The sequence below is a fragment of the Corvus moneduloides genome, chromosome 1 (assembly GCF_009650955.1).
Source record: "Corvus moneduloides isolate bCorMon1 chromosome 1, bCorMon1.pri, whole genome shotgun sequence".
NCBI classification, from domain to species: Eukaryota; Metazoa; Chordata; class Aves; order Passeriformes; family Corvidae; genus Corvus; species Corvus moneduloides.
In genome coordinates, this window is record NC_045476.1 from 59,826,278 (window position 1) to 59,842,742 (window position 16,465).

Sequence of the window (16,465 nt, forward strand, 5' to 3'; positions counted from 1 at the left end):
TGTACTGAGCTTGTGCCAACACCTTGTCCAACAACCAGCGTTCCAGATGTAAAGACACCTCCCAGCTGCCTAAGTGCCAGCATTTTTACTGCTGAATGCTGTTCTGCACAAACATCTAGGTTATAAAGCACAACTTTTAAATCTTAACAGGACTTTTTTTCAGAAATAAGAGGTTCACTGAAAGAATAAATCCCTTTTTTTTTTTTTAAAGTGGTTAATTTTGGACAGTCTTTCTTTAGTTTTGAGGTATCGGTTGTAGCCAGGTCACTCAGGAATCTGTAATAATGTGGAGACACTGAAGAATCAGGACAATGCAGAAACAACTGCCTGCTTATGTGAGTCTGAATCTGGTACTAGCACTTACTCATTTTACATTTCAAAAATCTTGCTATTTGTTAATAGCATAAATATAGAATCACAAAATCATAGGAAGTGAGAGAAGCTTTTTGAATTTCCTGTACCCACCCAAGAAAGAAACTAAGAACGTTTTTATTGGACTAAACTGTGCTGCTATGCAACACCATTAGCATGCAGAGGGGTAAATGAAGACAGACATGAACTGTGTATGACATAACTTATTTTATTTATTCAATTCTCAACCTAATTTTGATGCTAAAAATTCGTCAAAGGCACTTCAAAGAAGGTATTTAAGAAACAAATCCTTATGGTGACCATTCCAGACAAATCACCAACTTTTATCTGCCATTAGGAACACAACTACCTATAATTGCAAAGTGAAACATTCACAGGTTTTAAGTGGAGCACACTGTCCAGCAGCAATATTCAATTCTTTTAGACTATTAATAACATTTGTGGAATCTTTTAAATACAATACGGTAAAACAAAGCAAATTACACTTTCGGAGTTCCACAGAAGATTTCTTGACAGAAGAAGGACAAAACTGCCTTTCCCAGTGGTCCTGTATTGGAGGGGTCTATTTTCATCTGTGCATGCACTATCAGCATCAGTACCAGGTACAGCAGAGAAATAACCCACACTATTTTGTCATATGAAGACAAAACACCCTGCTCAAAAAACAAAGTGTTTATAAGGTCTATCAGCTACTCACTGAAATTTATACTTCTGGAAGCATAACAGAACAAATGGCAACAGGTGAAGAAAAAGTGATTTTTAATATACACCCCCACCAAAGCAAAACAAAGAAAGTGTCCTTCAAGGCAAAAGCACTGTGAAAAGAGCTTCCACAAAATGAGAGATGGTGCAAACATCACCAATGTGTAACCTCTTAAATAACACAAATACAGACTGCAAAAATGAATTGGGAGTGAAAGAAGATTAAAATTGGTCTTTTCTGCAAACAAAGATCAATTCTCTCTTCTGCAAACAAAGAATAATACTCTCCTCTGATTAAGATCTGTGATCAGAAAGTAACTTCTTGCCATTCTCAATCCTTCTGAAGTGAAACCACTTAATACAAGGTTGAAACGTTACTCTGTCACAGTAGGGGACATTCCCACATCCACTGCCTAGTAATTTCAAGAAAATAGTCCAAAATTTTTAGATGGGTCATTTAAATCACTACAGTGCCAATGAAAGCTTTTAGGTTTTACAAAATTAAGAAACCTGTCTTAGAAACCAGACCAAACCACAGAGCAATAATCTGCACAGCCTAAGTAAGCCCGTGTTGCTGTGCTTCAGAAAGTCTCTGCATCTGAAATACAGTCTCCTTGGGCTGCAAAAATTCTCAAACTCAATAAATACTTTCTCGAAGCACAAAGACCTGAGAGTGAAATAGCAGACTACTAATAGTGGTGTAATATTGTACATGAAAATTGTACTAACTGTTCACATTCCAACCTTGTCCATTGAGGCTTCTGAAGGCAGTGAGATAGAACCCAATTATTCCAGAGGTACCAGCTCATGGATATGGGAATGCAATTCAGCAGAGAACAATAGGTCTCTGTTATAATCACAGAATGTAAAACCTGATACTTTTCTAGCTTGTCTGGAAAGAAAAAAAATTCTTTGTAGTGTTGTTATAAAGGCAAAAGAAGCAGATTCAGAGGAATTAAAGACACTTTAAATTCAGAGGATTTAAAGGACACTTTAAAACAAAGAATGTACATTTGAAGAAAAGGCTACTCATTCCTCCAGGCAGGCCACCCATTTATCTCAAGGTAGTATGTCCTTAGCCTTACTCCCTTCAGAAAGGGAACTTGCTCCTTTACTTTTCCAGTCTCTCTGAGGTCCTGCACATTTTGTGGAAAGGGTTATTCCTGCCTGCTCTGCTAAACCCACAAGTCCCAGCTGGGCAGCAAATAAGAACTAGAACTGCTGCTGAGAAAAGGCTTCATCCTGAGCTCAGCAGTGGCTGGTTTACCTTGTTACCCCAGCAAACAACCTGTGTGAAGCTCAAACATCCTGCTTCCTTCTGTCCACCTGAGACTTACACTGGATGAGACTGGAAAGTCAAGATAATGGTAAGGAACATGAAGAGGAAATGATTTTGCTTCACAGGACAGCACAGGGCAAACATACGACACAAATCTGCAGAAAATATGCAGGATTAGTTCTGCCTGTTGTGGTAGAAAATCTCCAAATCCCTATGGACGAACTGAAGAAGAAAGCAGAAATAAAGGAACTGTACAGTAGTTCAGCAGATCTTCTACATGGGCTGAATTTACAAAGAGATTAGGTTGGAATCTCGATTTCATTTTATAACTTCTTAAAAGTATTCCTGAATATTTTAACTTCTTGTTTGAGCAATGCCACTGGAGTTACCAATTCCATATGGATTTCACAATATGATTGGTTTGTGCTGCATGTGAGATAAACATTTAGCTCACAGAAGGAAGCACCTTTCAGCATGTTAACATCCACTGTTCTCTGGACAAGCATCCCTCTGACTACAGCAAACTGGAGACTTTTTCCTTTCCTCAACCAATGCAATTACAGTTAAGTCTACTTAAGTTAATTAATGTAAAATAAAGCTCGTGTCCCTATCAGTACTTCAGAAGCAATGCTGTTCATAAAGACCAACAGATTTAACCCTGCAGGAACTATTGAACCAATACTTGATAGATGAACTCAGCCTACATTCAGGCAGAGAAGGTGTGTGCAGCATTTCAACACCATGAGCTGTTTCAGTAATTACCATCGTGCTGCAGAGCAATGGTCAAAAAGAAAAGTAATGACTTTACTGCTGGACAACAGAAAGAACTCCAATCCGCAGTAGAACTATCTTTGGAAAAAAAAAATTCCAGTACTTTATGGTAACATCATCTTCCAGGAACATCCTGAAGGACCAGCAGTAGTAAATAAGGCTGTCTGCTACCACTATGTGCCCTTTTCAAAGTAATGACTGGAGGTAATTAGGTTATGTCCAGATTCATCAATATGATGAAGGTGAAAAGTAACAAAAAGATGAAGCTTTTGTTCAAGTGTGAAATAAAAACACACTACATGTCATGCTTAATCCCATTCCCCATACTGCTATTTGCTCAATTTGAAAAGGAGAAAACCAGAAAGTTTTATATTAATTCTATAAAACATATATTTGGCCTCTGAAAAAAAACCAGTAATTAAAACACCTATTTTGTCCCACACCAAGAAAGTGTTTCCAGTTAAAAGGCAGAGATACTTATGAAGTAGTGGAGAAGGTTAATGCACTTTGAAAGATCCCTGCATTCAGGCTTGTTTACCTGAATAACTATGTACTTCTGCTTCAAAAACAGTGAAAAAAGGATCATTTAACACTTTGTAGTGAAAAAGGTAACAAGACGCAGATAAAAAAAATTTTTGAAGTGGAAGAAAAAACTGTTCAGAAAAGTGAAATTGAATACTTCAACCAAATAAACTGGCTTTGATGCAGTTTTAAAATAGGACATTTCTGTATCTGAAAATTTTAACCTCTAGTGAAAATTAAAATGGAAACAAACTAACTATAATAGTGGCTGAAATCAAGTTGTTACAATGCAACTTCACTAAGATGCTGTTCTTCCTGGTTTATGTGGCAGGTGGGATGGAACACAGACTTCTATTTTCAAAAGCATCAACCTTATGCTGAGAAATGCTAAGATGAATTTTTATATCCATTCAACCAAAAGGATAAGTTAATAAAAGGAAAATAAAAAAAGCCACAGGCAAATATGTAAGCAGCTTGCATCACCTCAGCAATTTAAATAACAGTAACCGTTTCTGGGCTTCTCTCCAAAAGAGTATTTGTCCCCAAAAACTTCATATTGTTTTGCACAACACAATTCAAAACTTTATAAGTAATTCATAGCAGTGAATTCTGTTTCTGAAACAATTCAGATTAATCTTGTGGGTAAAAATCTGCCACTCTGTTGTTAAGGCAAAGCAGACTGGAGACTCTAATTCCGTGTCTCTGCCTTACTTTTAGGGCAAGGTACACAAGGTAACTTCAAGATGTTGACAATACTTAAGAAAGCCATCATGAAGTGTTTGACTGGGCAGCATCCAATTTCTAATATTAGAACTGACTTAATAGAAAGGAAATAGAGAAGAACAGAAAAAGGAACAGAAATACGGTACAGAACCTGTCCACTGTGGTTTTTATACAAATTCTTCCACATGTTATTATACCAGAGCAACCTCCAATTGCACAGCTTTAGGGCCCCAAATCTTAGTGAGCAGGGCTGCGAGGTCACACTATCCAAAACAGTCAGAGCCAGCACCACACTCTGTTGTACACAGGGTGACAAGTGCTGCCAACTTGATTTTTGAAAGAAGAATCGCCAGGAGTAATTTCAGCCCACAAGCTTCATGCACAAGTTTGAGGAGCCTCTTACTCATTATACTGGCTTCTTTTTGGTTTTTCCAAAGTCCAATTAGCCCTCAGAAATTTTTTGCTTTAGCTTTTGATTATCCTCCAGTGCTTCATTTTTGCTCTGCTCTTCTGGATTCTTCGACGAATCAGGATTGTACCTATACAAATACCCATACGGACGAAGATGATAAATCAAATATTCCAAATGATACATAGTCACAGAGTCAACATAGTGGAATGAAACTGCTAGATCAGAGCAGCATCCAGGACCCTGAAACACAAAACAAAGCAAAACAATCAGCAAGAATTGCAAAGCATGTCCTGGATTAAAGATCTAGGGAGAATTCAAAGAAATACTTGATTTAATGGTAAGAAATTCACTACCATCAGTCATACACATACTTCAAAAGTTAATGTTAGGCAAGCAAAATGTACCAGACATATCTGCCAAGGCATCTTTCCAAAATAAAGCTGACGAAGTCTTTTGCTTCTATGATCAAGCCAGTGAAAAAACTAGCTGCCCTCATTAACATCAGAGGTTTTCTGCTTTTCCATGCTTAATTTTTGATGCTGGTGTTTAAACAGCACCAAGAAGCAGCAGGCAGGCCTAAATGAGTTACATTTATATATGAAACAATACATGTCTGTTACTTATGTCAGCATCCAGACAGAATGTATAAGCAAAATGTGTGTGTACCTGCAAAATGTGTGTGCTGACACATTATACTGTTTGGTATATTGTCAGTATCTAACCTCCTACTTACAGAAAGTTGTAACAAACAATTGCAAAATTTTGTTTAAAATGTATTGATTTCATTGACATTATTAAGAGCTATAGGATCATTGTTAACACATTTGTCACAACTTATATTTCATAGCTCACATTCAGCTTTGAGAACACTTTTCTGGAACATAGTTTTGAGATTTCTGTTTTCAGCAGCTTTGATTGCAGAGCTGCTCATATTTCTACTCCAACTGGAACTAGGATTAAATATTTAAAGATGCCAAAAAGAACAATTGTTATATAACTAAGTTTGATCAATATAGCTTGATTTTGATACCAGATGAAGTAGTGTCTATCCAAGCACAGGTTATGACAGGACAGGATCCAATGGGCAATTTCCGTTATGAATCAGTTACAGATGGAACTGTCCACAGCTCAGTCACCCATGCACTGCAGCCATAGCTAAAGCTGCTGCCTCCTGACACACCAAATACAGTATCATACAGCTGGTTTAAGCTACAGAAATGCTTTTGCTGCTGAATACAAGTATAAAAATAGATTGCTGCTTTACAACAAAAAAAATCTACTGAAGAACTAGACTATCTTTTTTTCAGCTTTAATACATAAAAAATTCCAAATCCTGTTCTTGAATTCTTCCACCTAATGCTAATTCACACATCACACGCTCACGCACATCATGAGATGCACTTGACAAAATGGGTTCCTAAGGACTTACCTCTACAGCAGGATAGTAATTGTAATTCCAGTACCAGAATGTTTTTGGTAGGTATCCTCTGATTAAGTGATGTTCTGGAACAAAGGGATGAAAGGTTTCTCTACCACTTGTATCCCTAGAATCTCCTGCTTCCACATTGATGATCTCCATGCATTTTCCTAGTGCCAGATCTTCAATAGAGGAACTGTGAGAGCATTTGTTTGTTTTAAATGCAGCAACAAATCTCTTCAGAGCTTCTTTGCTCAGAACATACCCTGCTCCTCCACTCATGTAGCCCTGCTTCACATAAGGCTTAAACCTTCTTCCAAAGTATATTGGTTGGTCAGGACTGTATTTTGAAAGGAGCCATCTCAAATTGTCCAATATAACATATGTATCATCATCTGCTTTCATAAACCAATCAGCATCATCAAAATAATGATCATATACATATTGAAAAGCTTTAATAGTCTTCCAGTACAGTTGGTCCCTGCCTTCTTTGGTTTCTAGGCCCACAGTTGGGAAGTCTTTATTTTCTTCAGAGCTCATAAAAAGTACTTTATTACAGCGCTGGGCCCAAGTGGCCTTAACATGCTTGGCTTTCTTTTCTAGATTTTGAGGTCCAGTCATGACCCAACACAGTATTTTTACCTTGTGATACAGTCCTTCTGCAACATTTTTATCCTCATCTAAAAAAGAGGAAAGTTGTAAAACCATATTAGACATGACTGCCAAACAAAGAGCAACCTCCCACCTCCTCAGATACTCTGTTTCTACATCAGAAAAGACACGCAGACAGAAAAGAGGCTTTTGCTTCCAAATGTACCAGTTAATGAACTCCATGCTAGATTCTGGAAGGAAACAAACAAGACTCTCAAAGACTAAAATTCTTAAACCTATTTCAATTTCACAAGATAAAGGAGAGTGTAAGAGTCATATCAAAATGGGTGTCTGTTCAGGCAAGTGTGACTTTAGCAAACCTTGATTTGTACATAAAAACTGCTTGGAGGCAACCTCTTTATGGTCTTGGAGGACTAATGAAAATTTAAAAACAGAATATTTTTGCCATTCACAATGAATACAACTTAATGATTCCAACACAGAAAGGCCAAAAAGCTAATGAGCTCTTTTATATATATTCATGTTAACTAACAAAACCTAATGAATATTTCTAAAACAGGAACATATGTTTTAAGAATAAAGCCAGTGGTAAACCAGAAATTAACAGATTAAATAATTTAGGATACTATGAAACTAGTATTATTGTTGAACTAACATGTTTTTATTTTCCAGCAATCCAGCAGAATAAATACAGTTATCTGAGGTGTGTAACAATGTTTTTCAAGCTATGAAAGCATTCCTTGGTCTCAAAGAAACATTTTCACTTGATACATACAGAAAGATTTTAACTTATGTAAAAGAATATTTCATGGAGAGTGAAATCTGCATAACTGGTACTAAAATATTCCTGCTTGCACTTTATGCAACTATATATCAGATTTCTTTGTAACAATGTTCTACAATTACATGTGAAACACTCACAAACTCATCTTACAAAGTTTGGAGTTTAAATACGTCTAAGTAACAAATTACTAACATCTTCAGCAAAAGCACTGCAGTGCAATTTTTCTCATCCAGATGTCCCTACTCAAACACTCTCTGTATTTGGGAGCTCATTTAATGAAATACATCAAGTATAAAAGTATTCCTGAAGTATCTGAAGGGTCTACCTTCTCTGGAAAAATAAAAATAATCAAGAGTGCAAGAGAATTTCTCTGGCTTTGACTGCAAACAGCAATCTGTGCCTGGACTGCTATATAATCAGCTTGGCAAATCATGCCCACAGTGACTCCCTTTGCCCCCCTGCTCCAATTCTGTGTTTTATTAATTGTACCAAAAAGTGGGTTTTCTTAAATTTTATTTTAGCTTTATCTTAGAGGCTAGATCAAAAGTTAGAAGTGGTCCAAAATTAGCTTCTTAAGGCTAAAAAGGAATCCAGCTACATCTACAACACCAGCAAAGATATCTGCTTAGCAAAACTGCCATTTGGTGTCAATAGCTCATTTGAGAAATTCCTGCTCCAAACAAGTCTGGATACAGACATTGGACAAACAGTTGGACTCAAAGGAAAAAAAAATTACTACTATAATAAAAATGTCAACAAAGAAAACCACCATTCAGTAGCCCTCAGGAGAAAAAAAATTATTTAGATGTAACCTGAATATGGAGAAACTGAAAGAAAATGATTCATATAAATTCTTGACAGTGAAGAAGCAATGTTTTGCAATGCATGAAAAGGGAGGACATTTTCTAATCAGCCAGGTGTAACAAAATACCTTTATGCTGTCCAGCATCTGCATTGAAATTCATTTGTCCTTGCAGCTGATTGTTGTCAGTATCTGCTGAATGCTGACCATGCGGATCATTGTAAAGAACATGAGGCTGGGTCTTAACTTGTTCTTCTAGTATAATGCTGAACAGAAGATAGCAGACGAAAAATCCTATTGCTGAGCCAAAAATGAAGGTGAGAAGGTTCATCAAAGACTTAGAGGAGGCCATCTCCTGAAGGTGAGACACTGTCAAAACCAAATGAAAAATATGTTAGACTTAACATAGAAATCAAATCTAGAACTACAGGAAGAAATCAAGGACTAAATCTCTGAAAGCAGAGAACTCAGTTCTAGCTCAGATTCAGCTCCCCTGGGCTTGCACAGAGATTTAAGTACAAGAGCAGTGCAAATATCAATATAAAATTGTACATCTATTGATAGTGGCTGTACATAAAAAAACTATTAATTATATTTATACAACATTTAAACAAGAATGTATACACTGAAGTGCAGTAACTTTATAAAACTGTAATATATGTACACTTTTTTATTTTCTTCAGCCTACAAATCTGCACTTTATAATATAATACCTAAGTCTTTTATGAATGTAGAAGATGATGATCAATGGCAGTCTACAGGTCAAGACAGAACATGGGCACAATATGTTCTCAAAACTCCAGCCAAATGTATATTACAGAAATTCTTAACAGATGTCAATCACAAGCAGATTTCGAAGAGTTATAAAAGCAAATCTACTCCCAAAGTAGGGCAGCTGTCCTTACACTTTTAGGAATTACTGAGGATTGACTTTCAGAAGAAAGAGTAAAACGACATCTGAATGTTCATACAGAAAATTTTTAAAAGGAAGAGAAAAAGAAAGTACATCAACCTTAAAGCCTCTTCTACACTTCAAAACCTTTGTATTCCAGTAATAAAAACACACCTTCATATCAGCCACACCCTTACTCCTCAAAAACTAAAGGACTTGGCTGACCATTTTCATTGAACCAAATCAGCAGCCATGCCTGCATACAGGGAGTTTTATACATCAAAAAAGAGTGTGAATTTTAATATATTAAACACTTGAAAACCAATTTCAAGTTGTTGAGGGCTTTTCATCTTCAGAAAAGAGTTGAGCTATTTTCTAATAACTCGTGACTAAACTACAAAAACATTGACTGTTAAATACATATTGAATTCAAGCCAGAGCTTTACAAACAAGTCAATGATGTTCCCTCCATTAGGATCATTATTAAGACAGTGGGCAGAACCCAATTTAGTTCATTAGGGAGCCCAGAAAAGAAAATTATGGACTGCACAGAGCATCGATGAAAGCCATCGATCAGAGAAGAGCTGCAGCCACCAAAACAACCCATTTAGCCTGCACCCCCTCCTCTCACTGGCTGTGCAGACTATTGGAAACAGGCTGTCCTCAAGCAACTGCATGAATCACTGTGCAGCAACACGCACTCCAAATTCCAGCCTTCTGTCTGTCCTTCTGCCCTCCTGAAGGGAAAGCAAAGGACAGAATGCACGTGTGCACGTTGTTACGTTGGCACTTCTAGAAATCCATCAGATTTACTGAACGCATGCAGATCAAGATCATTTGAGAGTGAAGCAGCTCTCACACGTGGTAATGCTTTTCTTTCCACACTGCTAGAAAAAGGAAAGAAAATTGAAAACACAACTTGAAGCACAAAATAAAAATCAAGAAATGTACAGGGTGTATAAAACGATTATAACTGTGGTTGATAAGGAGCTGTCATTCTTTAATACGAATAAGCTCATTATATAATTTTTAAATTGCACATTGTCTTCCCTCAATTCAGTACTACATCTTGGTGGAAACAAATGATTGCCTTTAGACATCATACCACAAAGTACAAAAGTGCCTGTATAATCATTTGTGATCCAGGCCTCGAAAAAATTACTTGGTTTCCAGGTTTATTTCTATTGTCATTTAGGCCACTAAACTGAGAAGAAAACATGAGTATTTTGATGAGGTGCCAAAAAAAAAAAAAAAAAAAGGCAAAACCCCAAAGCCTTTCTCAAAAAGCCCATGCATACAAGCAGCAGCCTATGAAAACACAAAGGATCTGCTATCTGCTGTACTAAGATTATCTTTTTGTTTTTGCTTTCCCAATCTATCACCACAAAGTTCCCTCAAAATTTGCAATACTCATAGGGAGATGGCCACAATAAAACAATGCCTTCCTTTGGTATATTCAAAGTGGGGAAATATATAACCCAAGCATGCCCACAGTGTAGCTACACCACCTTCTAGAAGAAAAGGTCTCCTTTCTACTGTTCTACTTTTCAATATTAGGTGTCTCTCTGCAATACAATTTCAGTTATCTGCTCCAACAGCTGTTAAAATTAGTCTTGCTTGGAGAGAAAAAAATGAAAATAACTTGAAAATAATTGCTGCTCATTAACTATGAAATTATATACAACTGAATTCTACAGAAAAAAAATTAAATGTGCTGGAAATGCTGAAAAATTTAAAAAGTGCATTCATCACACTGGAAATCAGAAACTGATTTGGCAGTACTTCAGACACAAAGAGGATTTCTCAGGGCAGGTAGGTAGCTGTACTTCATAGTTGATATAAAATATCTCTAGTTACAGTTTTCAATTTAAAATAATCTCCTTATCATTCTATCAATTTTATACCAACAGTGGGTCACTATAAACATGTGTGGGTGTATATCCATATGTTTGTAAACTCCAACAGTAAACAGGACAGAAATTTTCATTTTTTTATGATATCTTGATATTTCACATAAACTGAGTCTTTTAACTTGACAGCAAAAACAACTGAACACTGCAGCATTACAGTAGAACCAGAAAACACCTAAAAGGAAGGTCAGTTGTCAGACGATAAATATCCCCACTCCTTGCTGATATTCTTTTCTACACACAGATTTATTCAGGGGGAAGACACGCAAAATATTTAAGGTCAGGTTGGATGAGGTTTTGAGCAACCTGATCTAATGAAAAGTGTCCTTGCTCACGGCAGCGGGTTGGACGATCTTTAAAAGTCCCTTCCAACTCAAATCATTTTGTGATGCTACAATTCTATGACATTCAGAGAAGAAAAAGGTAAGTGCAAAACCTACCAGGTTACTGAAACATCCCCACTTTTATTCACATTTCTATTTTTGCTTCTGGAGTTAGAAAAAGCACTATTTAAAAAAACCCACCTATAATAAAAGGCTAGGTTTGAGTTTAATTTATGCTCCACTGCTCTATCATGGAAGCTTAAACAAATACAGGTATTTAGATATTCATGTAGGTAGCCCTATACACATCAATCAAACCAATAAATGTTTTCAAATTCTATCGCAACGTAACAGTCATTGAAGATTTCGTTCTAAATTTAAGTTTCATGAGTCAACAATTTCTACAACTTCAAGCTTACACAAAAACTAATTTTTGTGTTGGGGGTTGCTGAACCTGGCAGCCCACTGACGACAAGGCTGCTGCAACTCCATGTGCCCAGATCCAGCCAGGCTGAGGATGAATTCCCATAGCTGTGAATACAAAGATGCATATACACATGGCTGACCATACAGATCAGCACAGATACAAACAAGTGCTCATGCAGACACAAACATGGCCTGGCCTTACGCTACTCCTCTCCACAGCTGACCCAGACAAAGGTCTGCTAGTGGGGAATATAAACATACACACTATGTGGATCCCTCTGTAATGGGTCTCAGACCTTCAACCTATTCAGGAACCAACCCTGAATCCTCAGACTCCCCAGAGCCTCACTCTGCTGGTAAACTGATGACTCTCTGATCTCACTAGTACCTGTCCCACACTTACAGCTGCCTCAAAACATGGCTCCCAAACCTCTTAATCCTACTTACTAGCAACCACACACTGGCATTCTTGGCAAGACCATACTCACGCACTCCAGTCTCCCCAGTTACGGGCACTGCAGACACACAAGCCTCTGTGGCTTACAGTTCCCACTCCAGCTGCTGGGCATTTAGGCCCTCACTCACTCCAGTCCCTCCAGCTGCTGGCACACCGGACACAGAGGTCCCTACAACTTACTGTGCATCTCCAGTTGCTGGCACTTAGAGCTCAGTATGCACCTGAGAATATGGCAGAGTCCTCTCGCATAGCAAAATGGTTAGAAAGGCACCTTAATGAGAAAAGAGGACAGGCTGTGGCAATCTGGCCCAGAACACAGTCAAACATACTGACCAGCCACTTGCTTCTAACTGACCAGGCCCTTTATCTAATCCTTTTATTTTCCCATACTTGTTCCTCCTGAAACACCTTCCTTTAGTCCCCCCTCCCAGGAGCACCCCATAAATTTTGTACAGTCACAAGATGCTTTTCCCCTGCATCCCATATGCCCCATATTTTCTAGGCAGTTAGCACCCTCGATCTTGTGAGCTGTACCAGACAGCCTTCCTGGTGACTTCTCTTCCTGCATGTCACACCTGGGCAATGGGGCTGGTGGCTCCTCAGTGACAGAACCAGGGGCTGCTTCCTCTGATGAGACTATGGGAGTCCCACCTGCCCCCACCGTGTCTCTGTGCATCCCGTTGGTGAGCCTTTGAACATGTTAATCTAAATTACTGCTCTCACCCTGCTAGCTGTTTCAATAAGGGCTTTAAGGTCTCTTTCTTGAGCCAATGGAAATTTAGGGAAAAACCATGCAATATGAATATATCGTAAGAGTTTGGTCCCACTGCCAAAAGAAAACAACCCAACGACATTTAAAATTAATACTTTCACACAAACTTGGACAATCTAGAGAAACACATTAAACAAAATACCAAACAAACAGAAATACCCTAACCCCAAAACAACATAAGGCCGAAAAAAAAAAATTCAACCATCAAATCTGGGATTTGAAATTCAAAGAATGCAGAACATAACTCCAATTTAAAACATGTTTATCCCAGTATCATTCCATAATCACTTTAAGATTTGATTAAGTTAAACCCACATACAGAGCTGATTCTTTCTTGTATCCCTTACTTAGAAAGCAAGGGGGAAGCTCTGAGGCCTCATGATAAAACAGTGTAAATGTCCTTTGCGAGCTGCATAATTAGCAATGAAATCGATCTCTACCACCGCGTCCTTAATAGTCAAGCAACGCATCAGAATAACTCGATCAAAATGTAGAAAAAACATAGTTTTTTCTAGTAGCAAACAGGCCTTCTGCTCCTTAAGTTACATTTATTGCTAGATGGTCTGTATATTCATACGCTTCTGAAATGCAGCTATACGCACAAGTTGTGCATTTGCTAATGTTGTCTGCATCTAGGATTTCTGTGAGCTGCTGCAGTTTCCTATCGACGAAGCACAGATCATGTCCTTCCTCTTTAAATATCTAATGTTGTGAGCATTTCTTTGGAGAGCAACTCTTCCCATCAAAAAAATACCTGCTTGTTCTACCAAAAAATACAAACCATCAAAGCCAGGTATTTCGGTATAGGAGACCAACAACTGCACTGAAACGAGACGGGTAACAATCCACAGCAGCGGTGAGCTAGAAGGAAGATTTGGCAACCTCCTTCCTCATTCCAAAAGCTGACACCGTCCTTCGGCAACAAGTGCCCGTGCCCGAAGCACGGCTTCCCAGACCTCTCCCAACCCAGCCCGTGCTACGGACGTCCGCCCAGGAAGTCCCCGCTGCGGAGGCGGGAGCAGCGATTCCCGGCTCCCCGGGCACCTTGCTCCCTCCGCTGGGCTCCGAGGGACTCGCGCTTTTCCAAGGAGACCCCCTCCTCCGGCGCCTCTCCTTCCCAGGCATGCAGCCGGGCACCTGCTGTCCCTGCAGCCGCGGGCACCCTTCCCGCCGCCGGGGTGACACGCAGCGCCCCGGTCGGCTCCTCCCGCCCCGTCCCCGCAGGGAGAAGACACCTTCCGCGCCTCCTCCCGCCCCGTCCCCGCAGGGAGAAGACACCTTCCGCGCCTCCTTCCGCGCCTCCTTCCGCGCCGCCCCCGCGGGTGGGACGCTGCCCCCCGAGGCCCGACCCCTCCCACCGCCCCCGGCCGGGCCCCCCGCCCCCCGCCGCCCCCCCGCCCTCACCTCGCGGGCCGGCGGGGCCCCGGTGCGCGCTCAGCCGCGCGACGGCGCGCGAGCACCTGCTAGCCGCGCGCAGGGCAGGCCACAGCCCCGGCCCCCGCCGGCCCGCGCCGCCGCCGGCCCCATCGCGCGGCCGCCCCGCGCCGAGCTGCGCACCCACCCCGGGGCGGGCACGGGAGCGGCCCCGCCCCGCCCCGCCGCCCGCTCATTGGCCGGCGGGCCGCTCGGGGGCGTGGCCTTCGCGGCACGCGCGGGTTTAACCCTTTTCCCGCCGCGGCGGTGGCTCCGCCGCGTGGCAGTGCGCGCGTCCGCTGCGCTCCCGGCGCGGGAGAAGCGCGGCGCCCCCGCCCGCCCCGTCCGCCCTGCGCGGTGCAGCCACAGGAATCCGCCCCTCCTTCCCCGTCCGCCGAGAGCGCGTCCACGTCGCCGGGCCAGGCCGCGAGTAGCGCCCGCGCCTCCCGGCACGCGGCGGTGGGCGAGGACGGGAGCCCCAGGCCGAAGCCGCAGCGTGAGAGTGGTGGTCGGCCTGTCTGCTGCGCTCGGTGGCTCGGCCAGGACTTCCAGGGCTGTGGGGGAAAAGTGTCCCGGGGGGAAGGGGAGGGCGCGGGAGGGACAGAGGAGCGCAAAGGGGCGGCTACCCGGAGCTCCCAGCAGTCGGTAAGCGGCGCGGCGCTCCGGCGGTGCCTCCCCGGGCACGGCCAGCGGGGAAATGCCGCGGGCAGCGCTGTCCACCGCCTTACCTCGCTCTCGCCTGCCTGGTCCTGCCCGGAAGCGGCTGTGCCGGGCGCTCAGGCCGGGCTGCGGAGCTCCGCTGCGCTCCAGCCCCTCATTCCCCTCACTTCAGCCGGTCTGGAGCCGCCGCTCTTGCAAAATACCATTAGGCAACTGCAAGGGATGTTGCTAGGATACCGAGCCCTCTGCAATCGCTCCTTATCCCCCCGTGCGAACGCTGCCTACCTTTCCAACAGCTCTTGACGTTTCTCTCTCGGTGGTCTCCTTAGGAAAAAAATACATCAAATAAGAGGAATTGTAGATTTGGAAGGTGTTTTTCACTATAGTGTAACTGAAGAATAGCATTTTGCAAGCACTAGGTAGATAATGGAGCTCTGCTGTTCATAGATAGAAGGTTTGTGTTGTGGTATGTTTTGGGTTTGAGGGGGTTTTTTTGTGTGTGTGTTGTTTTTTCAAGTATTGGGTGCAGGTACGTGTAGAGAAGAACTGGTCCATGCTGAGGGCCACTAGTGTTTCTGTAAATGGAGGTCACTGCACACACTGTTCTTGATTTTCCCTCTCCCCTTCATCCTTCCTCCAGCCTCTCTATGGGTCCAGTCCAAACCATAGGTTTCCCTCACAGCTGTAGATCTGTATAGTTTACTTCTGTCTCCCCTCTCTCCAATTATTGCCTCAGGGGTGTGCCCTTTCATCTCCATTTTCATGTCTATTTTTACTTCTTTTTCTCTGGATGATGGGTCACAGAGAATCACAGAACCATTTAGGTTGGAAAAGACCTCCAAGATCACTGAGTCCAAACTGTGACCGAATACAACCTTGTCAACTAGACCATGGCACTAAGTGCCACATGCTGTCATTTCTTGAACACCTCCAGGGACAGTGACTCCATACCTCCCTGGGCAGTCCACTCCAATGTTTAACAACGCTTTCCATGAAAAAATTCTTCCTGATGTCCAATCTGAACCTCCCCATGTGCAGCTTGAGGCCACTTCCTCTTCTCCTGTTGCTGGTTGCCTAGGAGAAGAGTATGGCCCTCCCCTGGCCTCAGCCTCCTTTCAGGCAGCTGTAGAAAGTGATAAGGTCTCCCCTGATCCTTTTTTTCTCCAGGCTAAACACCCCCAGCTCTCTCTGCTGCTCCTCATGACTTACTCTCCAG

At 41.7% G+C, this 16,465-nt stretch overlaps 1 protein-coding gene across 4 annotated transcripts; it reads right to left on the reverse strand.

Moving 5' to 3' along the window:
- Nucleotides 1-560: 560 nt before the first annotated feature.
- C1GALT1 (core 1 synthase, glycoprotein-N-acetylgalactosamine 3-beta-galactosyltransferase 1) lies at nucleotides 561-15,398 on the reverse strand. 4 transcript variants are annotated; one of them, XM_032111411.1, is made up of 4 exons: nucleotides 15,318-15,398; nucleotides 8,526-8,765; nucleotides 6,211-6,878; nucleotides 561-5,021 (listed from the first exon to the last, which is right to left on the reverse strand). In XM_032111411.1, exons 2-4 carry the CDS (start codon nucleotides 8,746-8,748, stop codon nucleotides 4,812-4,814), a joined length of 1,101 nt encoding a protein of 366 aa, XP_031967302.1. In that variant the 5' UTR covers nucleotides 8,749-8,765; nucleotides 15,318-15,398; the 3' UTR covers nucleotides 561-4,811. The 4 variants fall into 4 exon arrangements, with proteins under 4 accessions (XP_031967302.1, XP_031967291.1, XP_031967312.1 ...); XM_032111400.1 differs by lacking the exon at nucleotides 15,318-15,398 and adding an exon at nucleotides 14,581-14,671; XM_032111421.1 differs by lacking the exon at nucleotides 15,318-15,398 and adding an exon at nucleotides 13,958-14,279.
- Between the last annotated feature and the right edge of the window lie 1,067 nt (nucleotides 15,399-16,465).